Consider the following 12,725-nt stretch of genomic DNA (forward strand, 5'->3'; position numbering starts at 1 on the left):
TAAAAGAGTTATTCTCGCAAATGCAAATTAAATGACAAGTCCTCAAAGGAAGGAGTTCATAACTCACTCAAGATTAAGATCTGAGTCGTATATGATCATTATGTGAAATATTAATATTCTCAATTAACGAATTTATAAAGACTGAGAAAATATTTCTTGATCTAGTCTTATACAAATTCGTTGTATAGAATACCCCCACTTACATGTCTCCACATAAATGATTTGAATCAAATCATTTTTAACGATTATAAAGTGGGTCATATCAAAAGTGTTTTTGATAATGACTATAAAGTGGGTCATTTCTTCTTCAACTTACATGTCTCCACATAAATGATTTGAATCAAATCATTTTTAACGATTATAAAGTGGGTCATTTCTTCTTCAACTAGCTCATCTTGGTCACTTTCCTCACTATCTGTGACAGCTTGTCCGTTCTTGATGATAATGACTCTTTTGTTACGACAATCACGACTAATACGACCAATTCCTTGACATTTCCAATATTTGATGTCTCTATTTCTTTTTCGAACCTCATTGTATTCCTCCACTTTTTCTTTACCCTTGAAGTTCTCAGCTTGGTTCTTTTTGTCAAGTTCATACTTGCCTCTAACCTTGAAATTTATCTTTTTAATATTTGCCTCCTTTTTCCAAGGGTAGCAGTAAACTTAGAAATAGCATACCTCTTGGAGTTCTCTCCCAATCTAGTTGCCTTGTGATTTTGACAGCAATGTATAATAATTCTTGCATATCAAAGTACGCTTGCCTATCCACTTGATGAGGAAGTTGTCGATTTAACCACCAAGAAATCTAGCCATTGTATCCTCCTCGTCTTCATCAATGCATGCTCTATTCATAAGGACCTCCATTACTTTGTAATATTCTTCAACACTTTTGGATCCCTGTTACAAAGTATAGAGTTTTTGCTTGAGTATTCGAGAATAATGCTAGGAATGTGCCTTTTTCTCATTAATGTCTTCAATTCCTCCCACGTTTCCACTGGTTTTCATAATTTCTCCTCCATTTTGATTTCAAAGATGTCCACCATATAATTGCATAATCACATAATTCAGCCACGACAAGCTTCAACTTTCTTTCATCATTGAAATTATTGCAATCGAGAACATGTTCAATTTTTCTCTCATATTGCAAATACTCATCTGGATCGAATTTCCCATAGAAAGTAGGAATTTTAAGTTCGGATTTCCCATAGAAAGTAGGAATTTTAAGTTTTACTCCCCCGACTCCTCTTTCTTCTCCTCTCTCATAGTACTCCCTCTCAATTCTTTTTTGTGCAAAAATTTCTCTACCCCTTCTTCTGTCTCTTCCTCCCCTAGGACTATGTCCCGCTAAAAGGGTGATATTGTCATGTTCCTCATTTTCAACTCCTTCGTTCAAGAGTACTTCCCTTCCTTGAAGATTACCTAAAGTTATTTTAATTCATTCCATCCAGTTTGTCAATGTACTAGTAACTTGATTCAAACGAATAATGGTTCCGACCTGTGCTTTTCTCCACCTAGCGTCATTGATCTCCCCTCCATTTCCTACGTCTTGGTTCATGATTGTACAAACAGTAGTTAAATATATTTAGGACCTCACACACTCAGCTCACTGATTTTACACTTAGGGACACTCGTATTTATTACACACAAGGTAGACTATTTAGGAAAGTGACTAAATTATGATCAAGGTAGTCTAATATATGAATAAAACAATTACGACAATAGCAAGCTATTGAAGAAAATCAAGATAAATTAATAACAGCAAAATAAAATAAAAATGATCAAACAAATAAAAAATAAGGGACACATAAATTTTTGGAAAGAATTATAGACTAAAAAATGAATTAAAAAAAAGAAAGGTCGTTAAGATTTTGACTATGAGAATAATCTTCTTTTTTACCGAATTTAGGCAAATTGAGAAGTTATCTAGAAAGTGTAAATTATGAATATATATATATATATATCAAATACAACGTTACATATTTAGATTTTAAGAAAGAATGTGAATGGAAGTTTATTTAATTTTCAAATAAACATGGAAATTGTTAATTTTTAGATTTTTTTTTTAACATGAGAACAAAGTAAAAAAAAAAATAGAAAAAATGGTGGAAATGACACAATAAAATAAATAGACATATCTGTAAAAAAAAAAAATAAATAAATAAACAATAGCATAAATGAAAGATAAAATCAAAAGTGATCACAAAAACTGATAAGGCAACCCTAATCTCAAAATTATCCAAATTTTTTTGTTGAAGTAATAACCTTGAATAAAAAAATTAATACCTCCTTATACAAAATTCGGGTCGATCAAGAGATAAGCTAGAATTAGATTACCTCTTCATGAAAGATCTAGAAACAAGATTTGGAACGTTGTTCTGAGTCACTCTCCAATCAAATTTGATCAAGGCTTATTGAAGGGCTGAGATGCACTCTACCACAAACTTAGAAATGACAAAAATGATACTCAAATTTACAAGGGTGAGTGTTGATTTGAGATCTCAATTTCGTTGATAAATATGTGAACTTATAATCTAAATTTGATCGAGGCTGGATTGAATGACTCAGATGTAATCTACCACAAACTTATAAATGATAAAAATGATACTCAAATTTACGAGGGTGAGAGTGTTAGGGTGAGAGTGTTGATTTGAGACCTTAATTTCATTCATAAATATGTGAATTTATAATCTCACCACAAAACAAAAAAAAAACTTTGAACTCCTCAAATAAACACACGAAAGGAGACCATAAATTACTCTCACTCTCCTTTAAATCTCCTAAAAAAAAGAAGTCATTTAAGTGACTTTCTACCCTCTTGCCCACTCCGATAAGTTATGAAAAAATAATAAATAAAATTTTATAAGAACTTATCAATGAAGTGCAATTTACAGAAATTTTATCCGATGCTAACTCTCGCCACAAAACAAAAAAAAAACTTTGAACTCCTCAAATAAACACAAAAGAGGCCATAATATACTCTCACTCCATCTCCTAAAAAAGACTTCCCACCCTCTTGTCCCTCCAAGAAATTATGAAAAAATAATAAATAAAATTTTATAAGAACTTATCAAAGTGCAATTTATAAGAAATTTTATCCAATGCTTCAACTATGCAAATATTTACTTTTGAAGCTCTAAATAATCCTTCCTCAATCGAATCAGCTTGTAACACATAAAATAATGGTTGAACCGAGCCTATCCAATTTTGTAGATGAAGAATGAATGTTTGTTGAATCTTCTTGGTCTTGGATCATATAATAGATCCAGATGAAACATTTGGAACACCATGATCCTTATTAGGTTGTCTTGCATGATTTATTATGATGGAAAATATGGGAACCTTATGCATAATTGTATGTTCACGTGTATCAGGATACTTCTTTTATGATATTACGGACGTGTACAACTGAAATGACCATAATTTTTACCACGATAGTAATGGTCGCTATTTCATTCGGATGTCTAGCAACAGCCGAGAGAAGCTAGCCCAACTAGTAGGCCCAAGGGGTGTGCGAGTCCACCTGTGAGCCCATGCTCGCACATGTAGGTCATGTGTAGAGAAGTATTACACATTCAATTTGGTCAGATTGGAAAGTCGCCTAAGAGAAGACAATTTTAAATGATAGGTCTCATCATTTTACATCTGTTTGCATTCTCTCATCCCATACCTGCCGTCACTTACTAAGTATTTCTAAAAATACCTTAGCCTTGTACTATTCTTATATTTTTAGTAAAGATAAAGCACCTCTGTATGGATGATAGCGGCATTGCGTTCCAGACCATGAAATATGTTAGGATAGTGACATTTTATTTGTTTTGTAGCTCTTAGGTGTTAGATTAGGCATCATTATAATCTTTTCTTCTTGTTATTTATATTTCACATTCAATATATTTTGTTGCTTTGTTTTGAGGCATTTAATGCAAACGTTTATGACATCGTTTTATAAATTATTTATGAATATTTTCGCATAAAAAGGTTATGTCAGGCATATGGTAATAATTCTATTGGTTGCAATAAAATTAAAATTTTGTCTCAAATTTGATTAAACTTCATAAACCGATTTTATTATTAAAAGTCACTAATGGATTGAATGCATGTTCACGAAACATACTCAATATAGTAGTGGCATTTAACGACATAGACTATATATGGAGTTGATTAAAATATAGAGAGACTAATTTTCAAAACTATATAGTTAAATCGAAGGCGCCTTGATCTAAAAGCAGCTAACAAAAGGACGAAGACGTTTCAACCAATTAAACTTGAAGCCCTTGCCTATCTCTACGGCAATTCACTCACTTCTAGCTTTCCACACCCACACGTCATAAAAATTAAATTTGCAACTTAATTATAAATAGATAAATGAAAGAAAAAGAAAGAAGGGTGCAACAAATTTGACTAAAATTAGCATTGTGATCTGAATGGCTATTTTTTAACCGAGAAGGATAAAAAATAGGAATACCTTAAAAACTTATTGTATAAATACTTCAAAAATTATATGCACAGAAATCGGGTCTTCTCTACATCCCACTCTTATTCCTGGCAGAGAAGGACTGTTTTGTGTTCAATACTCCTTTTGTTGTCCCTCGGTAATTTTTCTAGCCATTTTCCCTTAGGTATTTATAAGATTGATTAGTAGTGTTCTTAAAGTAAGTGGCTTCACTAGCTATTAAGAAGACAATATAATTAAAGTTTTGTTTTACTTGTTAATTCTATTTTAGAGTTGGGGTTCAGCCAACGATCCATCCAAGATGACCAAGGTTCTCATTGTTTTAATGGGATTTTTTCTCATGTTTTTGTCGGAGACATTGGGAACAGGAGAACACCTCAAATACAAAGATCCAACACAACCATTAAATGTCCGAATCAACGATCTACTTGGTCGGATGACTGTGGAGGAAAAAATAGGTCAAATGGTGCAAATTGAAAGGGTTAATGCTTCGGCTGATGTCATGAAAAACTATTTCATTGGTAAATTATCTTACTCCTAATCTAATGCTCTACTCGCTCTCTTAAAATACTAATACTGAACAATATAATATTAAATGTAGGGAGTGTATTGAGTGGTGGCGGTAGTGCCCCATCGAAGGAGGCTACAGCTAAGGATTGGGTGGACATGGTGAATGAAATCCAAAAAGGAGCTTTGTCGAGTAGGCTAGGAATTCCAATGATATATGGAATTGATGCTGTACATGGCCACAACAATGTCTATAATGCAACCATCTTCCCTCACAACGTCGGACTTGGTGCTACTAGGTTACATAACCATACTCCCTCTCTATTTTTTTTTTTTTTTTTTTTTTTTTATTCAACACTAATCATATAGCTTATTCATTCATGTAAAAATGATTTCCCTTTGATTAAACAAACAGAGACCCTAAACTCGTGAAGAATATTGGGAGTGCTACTGCATTTGAAATTAGAGCAACTGGCATTCCGTATGCTTTTGCGCCTTGTATAGCGGTAATTATCTTTGTGTTTCAATGGATAAAGATCATCTTAACATTTCTGTTACTATTTGTTGTTTGTTATGTCATGTGATTTATTTTGGAGGTTTTTGNAAATGATTTCCCTTTGATTAAACAAACAGAGACCCTAAACTCGTGAAGAATATTGGGAGTGCTACTGCATTTGAAGTTAGAGCTACTGGCATTCCTTATGCTTTTGCGCCTTGTATAGCGGTAACTTGAAACTTTTTGTTTCAATAGATAAAGATCATCTTAACATTTCTGTTACTATTTGTTGTTTGTTATGTCATGTGATTTATTTTGGAGGTTTTTGTATTTTAATTAGGTTTGTAAAGATCCACGATGGGGTCGGTGTTATGAAAGCTACAGTGAGGACCCTAAGATTGTTCAAGAAATGACTGAGATCATACTAGGTTTACAAGGAGAGATTCCAGCTGATTCTCCCAAGGGTGTTCCTTATGTCGGTGGGAAGTGAGTCTTCAAATACCAATCAATTTCCTTATCCGTATAGGTGTTGAAAATAACCACAATTTTCATTTATTTATGCATAGAGACAAAGTGGCAGGGTGTGCAAAACATTACGTTGGTGATGGTGGAACAACTAAGGGTATCAACGAGAACGACACAGTAATAGACAGACATAGCTTATTTAGCATTCACATGCCAGGTTACTATCACTCGATCATTAAGGGAATTGCAACCGTTATGGCTTCTTATTCAAGCTGGAATGGAGAGAAAATGCATGCCCACAAAGAACTCCTTACTGACTTTCTCAAGAACACTCTTAATTTTAGGGTAATATGGGTTCTTGATTCTACTTTGTGATTGTCACTTTGTTGCAGACATTTGATGATTTGATAAAAAGTGAGCTTAATATTGCTTCGGTCTTTTTAGGGCTTTGTGATCTCAGATTGGCAGGGTATTGATAGGATTACATCTCCACCACATGCTAATTATACATATTCCATCATAGCCAGCGTTACGGCTGGTGTTGACATGGTTAGTATTATGCTCAACACTTTAAAATGTATTTCAACAAATAATTATATGCTCATTTATAGCCCTTTCAATACAGATAATGGTACCGTACAACTACACAGAATTCATCGATGACCTTACCTACTTGGTAAAAACTAATATAATTCCTATGAGTCGAATTGACGATGCAGTGAAGAGAATTTTGAGAGTCAAATTTGTTATGGGTTTATTTGAGAACCCATTAGCTGACTACAGCTTGGTTAATGAGATTGGTAAAAAGGTAACTATATGGAATATGTCTTTAATATTATGAAATAAAATATAGAAATTATGTTTTAACTTTTGTTTTTCTCACAATAGGAACATAGAGAACTAGCTAGAGAAGCCGTAAGAAAATCTCTAGTGTTATTAAAGAATGGAAAATCGACTTCAACACCATTGCTTCCTCTTCCAAAGAAGACGCAAAAAATACTTGTTGCTGGCACCCATGCAAACAACCTTGGGTATCAATGTGGTGGTTGGACTATCCAATGGCAAGGAGCTAGTGGCAACAACCTTACAAGTGGTATGAAAATATTACAATATAATTGTGAAGTTTTTCCTTATAAATTATTGGGACATTGTGTATGATATTTATATCATCTCCTTTTGTTAGGTACAACTGTGCTTGATGCTATAAAAGAAACCGTTGATCCTGAAACACAAGTTACCTTTGAGGAACAACCAAATAAGGAGAGTCTCCAATCACATGAGTTTGCTTATGGCATTGTTGTAGTGGGAGAGTATCCATATGCAGAAACTAATGGCGATAGCTTGAATTTGACAATTCCCGACCCGGGTCCAAGCACCATCACGGATGTTTGTGGCGCTATGAAATGTGTAGTTATAATATTCTCTGGACGGCCTGTAGTAATCGAACCTTATATTTCTTCAATGGATGCACTTGTTGCTGCTTGGCTTCCAGGAACTGAAGGAAAAGGCATTACTGATGTATTGTTTGGAGATTACGGTTTTACTGGAAAACTTCCCCAAACGTGGTTCAAGACTGTTGATCAATTGCCAATGAACTTTGGAGATCCTAACTATGATCCTCTTTTCTCCTTGGGATATGGTCTTACTACAGAGCCCATCAAAGCTGAATGAGTGACTGCCTCAACTATTTTTCATATAACTAAATGACCTCGAATACTGTATACTCATATAAGTAAATTACCTACGATACTCTTTACTCAATAAGAGTTCTCTTTTTTCTTTATGCTTTCCATATTGATTGTCTACACTATTATTGCCTAATAGTATCTCATTAGTACGTCACAACCTAAATTTTGTGGCATCGAAAAGTTAGACGTGACTGATGGACTAAGCAATGCAACATAAATGTATGAGAAAATGGTTAAGAATCACGGATCTCCACAATGATATGATTTTGTCTACTTTGAGCATAAATTCTCGTGACTTTGTTTGGGCTTCCTCAAAATGTTTTATACCGATGGAGATGTATTCCTTACTTACCGATGGAGATGTATTCCTTACTTACCGATGGAGATGTATTCCTTACTTACCGATGGAGATGTATTCCTTACTTACCGATGGAGATGTATTCCTTATACACCTATGATCATTCCCTAAATTAGCCAATGTGAAACTCCCTCAAAAAAAAAAAAAAAAAAACCATAAAATTTCATGTGATTTAAACCGCAAATGTAAAAATATTTCAGTTTTCAGTTTGCTCATTAAAGATGGATAGGGTTGAATGACAAAAGATGCATCTAATATGAAACTACCAAACACATTTGGACAAGACAAACAAGATGTATCTAATATGACAACTACAAACACATTTGGACAAGACAAACGCCTAGGTCGACATCTCATCTCTCTGTGCTACTGAACTCCCGACCACCCCACATCTTGACTAGCAGTATCATACATCTGAAAAGGAAAATGTAGCATCATACATATGAAAAGGAAAATGTAGACAACTTATTCTACTTGTAAGCTCTCATCGCACGCTCGACCTAGTAGGAGACCAAGGACTTTATTTTAGGCTCTAGATGAATGACTTTTACTATTCACAGACTTGGTTGCTAGCTCTACATAATGATAACTAGTGTCAAAGGTTTAGGTGCTATCTCACTGGCAGGACAATATAGTGTGTACTATAGAGGGATATGACTAGTTGTTAACTTCTCCCTACCAAAAGTTGACTAGTTGTTAACTTCTCCCTACCAAAAGTTATATACTGTGAGTCGTTTTTGTTACTCTCTTGCTTGCTTATATAACGCCTCTTTCAAAATCTCTCTGCCCTCGTTTTCTAAAACCTTCTTCTTAAACCGAGGCCAAAGGCTTGAGCATACGTCGCTTGACCGTAGGTGACGTAAGAACGAATTGGCTTAGCTCACTTGTCGTTGAAAAGTGAGTGCCGCACAATCGCAAGTCCGCTGCCAATAAGAGTGCGATTGTGACAAATGGTATCAGAGCTTTGTTAACTCCGTGACATAGCAAAAACCGAAACTATGTCGACGACAAAGTCGACACCCAAATCACAAGCCGACCGGCTTACTTTAATAGAGGAGGAAATGTTGTTCCTCAAAGAAGTTCCTGACACCATCCGCTTCCTGGAAGCATGGGTGACGGAATTGAATGGAAAAGTCGTATAAATCGACGCAATGGGCAACCACCTGGATGGGTTGTCAATCGCAGAACTAATGTTTCGAGTGTTCTCGCTCAAAGAAAGAGTTGCTCCTACGAGCAGCTCAAGACCTTCTGGTAGCTCTGATAGCTCTGTCACGCACAAGGAGAGACGTGGCGAAGAGTTCGACGTGCTACAAAATACCATGATGAGATTGTTTAATGGATTGGTTGATGAATTCAGAACAACGACCGATGCCATCCAAGAAAAGATGGCCGACATGAACACCCGAATTGGGGTGACCATGAAAGCCGTGGACAACGTTACGCTGGGCAAACTCTTACAGGATCCAACAAACTGAAGTTCCCAGACCCCAGACCCTTCATAGGGGACCGGGATGCCAAAGAGTTGAAGAACTTCATCTTTGATGTCGAACAGTACTTCAAAGCCACAACGGCTTGTACTGATGACATAAAAGTGATAGTAGCCTCAATGCATCTCATAGACGATGCAAAACTTTGGTGGCGTACGAAGGTGCAAGATATCGAGAATGGATTGTGCACCATCGACTCGTGGGAAAACCTCAAGAGAGAGTTGAGGAACCAATTTTCCCCAAAAAAACGTAGAACATATGGCAATGGAAAAACTAATAACCCTGAAACAAACTAGAAGCATAAGGGACTATGTCAGACAGTTCTCGACCCTGATGCTAGATATCAGGGCACATCAGAGAAAGACAAGGTATTTTTCTTTATAAATGGGTTACAACCGTGGGCCAAAACAAAAATACACGAGAAAAAGATTCAAGATCTAGCTATCGCAATCGTCAGCACCGAGAGACTCCTAGACTTTGGGAACGAAGCGAGTTTCCAAAGAAGAACAACACAGGCCCCAAACACTAGGGGCAAAACATATAGACTGCTAGGTCATCGAAATGAAGGCCCCAATAGACTAAACGGAAGTAACGACAGACCAAGTGGGAGGACAGATAGACCTCCTCAGAATAACCAAGCGGGGACATCTCGAGGACCTTACCCTCAAAAGAACTACCCGACGACACCTTTACAATGCCTGTTGTGTAAAGGCCCCCACAGACTGTCCTACTGTCCTCATCGGGCTTCTCTGAGTGCACTCCAAGTGTCTATTCAAGAGAGCAATGACATAGGAGTCGAAGATAGGAGGGAAGATCAGGACAACCCCCGAATGGGTGCGCTTAAATTCTTGTCAGCCCTCCAATGGAAGGTCAACCCAAAGGAGATAATAAAGAAAGGGCTCATGTTCGTAGATGCAACAACAAACTCTCGACCAAGCAAGAGCACTTTGATAGACTCAGGTGCGACCCACAACTTCATTGCCGACCAAGAAGCACGAAGATATGGACTCCCTATAGAAAAGGACCTCGAAAAAATGAAAGTTGTCAACTCCGAGGCCTTGCCTATTGTGGGAGTCTCCAAAAGAGTCCCCTTCAAATTAGGGACCTGCACAGGAGAAATGGACCTTGTCGTGGTTCGCATGGACAACTTCGACGTGGTACTTGGGATGGACTTCCTCCTAGAACACAAAGTTATCCCAATGCCACTGGCAAAATGCTAGGTGACCGACCACAACCCCATAGTAATACCTACAAGCATCAAACAACCAGACAATCTTTGAATGATCTCAGCCATACAATTGAAAAGAGGACTCGCACGAGAGGAACCTACATTTATTACTATACCCTTGATGGAAGAAATGACCACTGAGGAAACTATTCCAAGCGAAATCATGGATGTACTAGACAGTTATGATGACATAATGCCAGAGAGCTTACCACAAACACTACCACCCCGTCGAGGCATTTATCACTAAATTGAACTCCTCCCCAGGGTTAAACCCCTAGAGAAGAATGCATATCGAATGGCTCCCCCTAAGCTGGCTGAATTGAGGAAACAACTAGATGAATTGTTGACAGCAGGATTCATCCACCCGGAAAAGGCACCTTACGGAGACCCCGTACTATTTCAGAAAAAGAAAGACGAGACGTTGCGTCTGTGCATAGATTATAGAGCCTTAAACAAGGTGACGATGTGCAACAAATACCTACTGCCGATAATATCCAACTTGTTTGACCAGCTTCACGAAGTTGGACTTACAATCAGGGTACTACCAAGTACGTATCGCCGAAGGGGACGAGCCCAAGACGACGTGTGTAACAAGATATGGGGTCTTTGAGTTCTTGGTAATGCCCTTTGGCTTGACAAACAGCCTAGCTACGTTTTGCACGTTAATGAACTAGGTTTTCCATGAATACTTGGATTAGTTCGTCGTAGTATACCTCGACGACATAGTTATATACAACACAACCTTGGAGGAACACAAGGTGCACTTGAAGCTAGTGTTTGACAAGCTGCGGCAGAATTAGTTGTACGTCAAGAAAGAAAAATGTGCCTTCGCACAAACATGTGTCAACTTCCTTGGACATGTCATCAGTTGTGGACAGATCGGTATGGATAGCGATAAGATAAAAGCTATCCAAGAGTGGAAAATCCCTACTTCCATATCCGATGTGCGATTCTTCCTAGAATTGGCAAACTACTATAGGCAGTCCGTCGAAAGGTTTTCACGACGAGCCGCCCCATTAATAGAACTCCTGAAGAAAGACCACCCTTGGTCGTGGTCAAATGAATGTCAAATGACCTTTGAACATCTGAAGGCAACCATGACGAAGGGTCCTGTCCTCGGATTAGTAGATGTTACTAAACCATTTGAAATAGAGACAGATGCTTCCGACTTTGCCCTTGACAGTGTCCTTATTCGAGAAGGTCACCCCATCGCTTATGAAAGTCGAAAGCTCAATGATGCTAAAAGGAGGTACACTGTCTCCGAAAAAGAAATGCTGGCTGTGGTTCATTGCCTACGAGTCTGGAGACAGTATCTCTTGGGATCACAATTCGTACTAAAGACGGATAACAGTGTCATTTGCCACTTCTTCGATCAACTGAAATTGACGATAAAACAAGCCCGGTGGCAGGAGTCGTTGGCTGAATTCGACTTCAAATTTGAACACAAGGCAGGAAAGAGTAACCAAGCAGCCGACGCGCTAAGTCAGAAGGGCGAACATGTGGCCTTGTGCATGTTAGCCCATATTCACTTAAGTAAGATCGATGGATCGATGCGCGACATCATCAAAGAACATTTACATAAAGACCCATCGGCCAAAGCCGTTGTTGAACTAGCCAAAGCTGGGAAGGCACGATAGTTTTGGGTCAAGGGAGACCTTCTAATGACAAAGGGAAACAGATTATACGTTCCAAGAATAAGAGAACTGAGGAAGAAGCTCATTCAAGAATGTCATGATACTTTATGGGCCAGACACCCTGGGTGACAACGAACATATGTCTTAATAAAAAAAAGGGGTACTTCTGGCCAAATATGCGGGACGACATCATGTAGTACACCAAGACGTGCCTCATCTGCCAATAGGAGAAAGTCGAGAAAGCCAAAGTCTCAGGACTCTTGGAATCTCTACCCGTACCAACAAGGCCTTGAAAAAGTGTGTCTCTAGACTTCATAACATACCTCCCAAAAGTCGGGAAATATAACGCCATCTTGGTTGTCGTAAACTGATTCTCAAAATATGCGACGTTCGTCCCCCCCCCCCCCCCC

General features: G+C 37.6%; 1 protein-coding gene across 2 annotated transcripts; it reads left to right on the top strand.

Annotated features, from left to right (window-relative positions):
- Positions 1–4,741: 4,741 nt before the first annotated feature.
- On the top strand, positions 4,742–7,673 carry LOC111454423 (beta-glucosidase BoGH3B-like). 2 transcript variants are annotated; one of them, XM_023096014.1, is made up of 9 exons: positions 4,742–4,973; positions 5,054–5,258; positions 5,375–5,465; positions 5,796–5,941; positions 6,022–6,265; positions 6,365–6,469; positions 6,546–6,728; positions 6,809–7,013; positions 7,104–7,673. In XM_023096014.1, the coding sequence occupies exons 1-9, from the start codon at positions 4,754–4,756 to the stop codon at positions 7,589–7,591; spliced, it is 1,887 nt and encodes a 628-aa protein (XP_022951782.1). In that variant the 5' UTR covers positions 4,742–4,753; the 3' UTR covers positions 7,592–7,673. The 2 variants fall into 2 exon arrangements, with proteins under 2 accessions (XP_022951782.1, XP_022951713.1); XM_023095945.1 differs by lacking the exon at positions 5,375–5,465 and adding an exon at positions 5,593–5,683.
- Positions 7,674–12,725: the final 5,052 nt, after the last annotated feature.

The sequence above is a fragment of the Cucurbita moschata genome, unplaced genomic scaffold, assembly GCF_002738365.1.
Source record: "Cucurbita moschata cultivar Rifu unplaced genomic scaffold, Cmos_1.0 Cmo_Scf00001, whole genome shotgun sequence".
Lineage (NCBI taxonomy): Eukaryota > Viridiplantae > Streptophyta > Magnoliopsida > Cucurbitales > Cucurbitaceae > Cucurbita > Cucurbita moschata.

What these genes read in the sequence shown, in the direction of transcription:
- LOC111454423 (XM_023096014.1), top strand. Translation starts at nt 4,754, where the DNA reads ATGACCAAGGTTCTCATTGTTTTAATGGGATTTTTTCTCATGTTTTTG. An exon ending in CATGAAAAACTATTTCATTG is followed by an intron (nt 4,974 to 5,053) that starts GTAAATTATCTT and finishes TATTAAATGTAG; the next exon opens with GGAGTGTATTGAGTGGTGGC. An exon ending in GTCGGACTTGGTGCTACTAG is followed by an intron (nt 5,259 to 5,374) that starts GTTACATAACCA and finishes TTAAACAAACAG; the next exon opens with AGACCCTAAACTCGTGAAGA.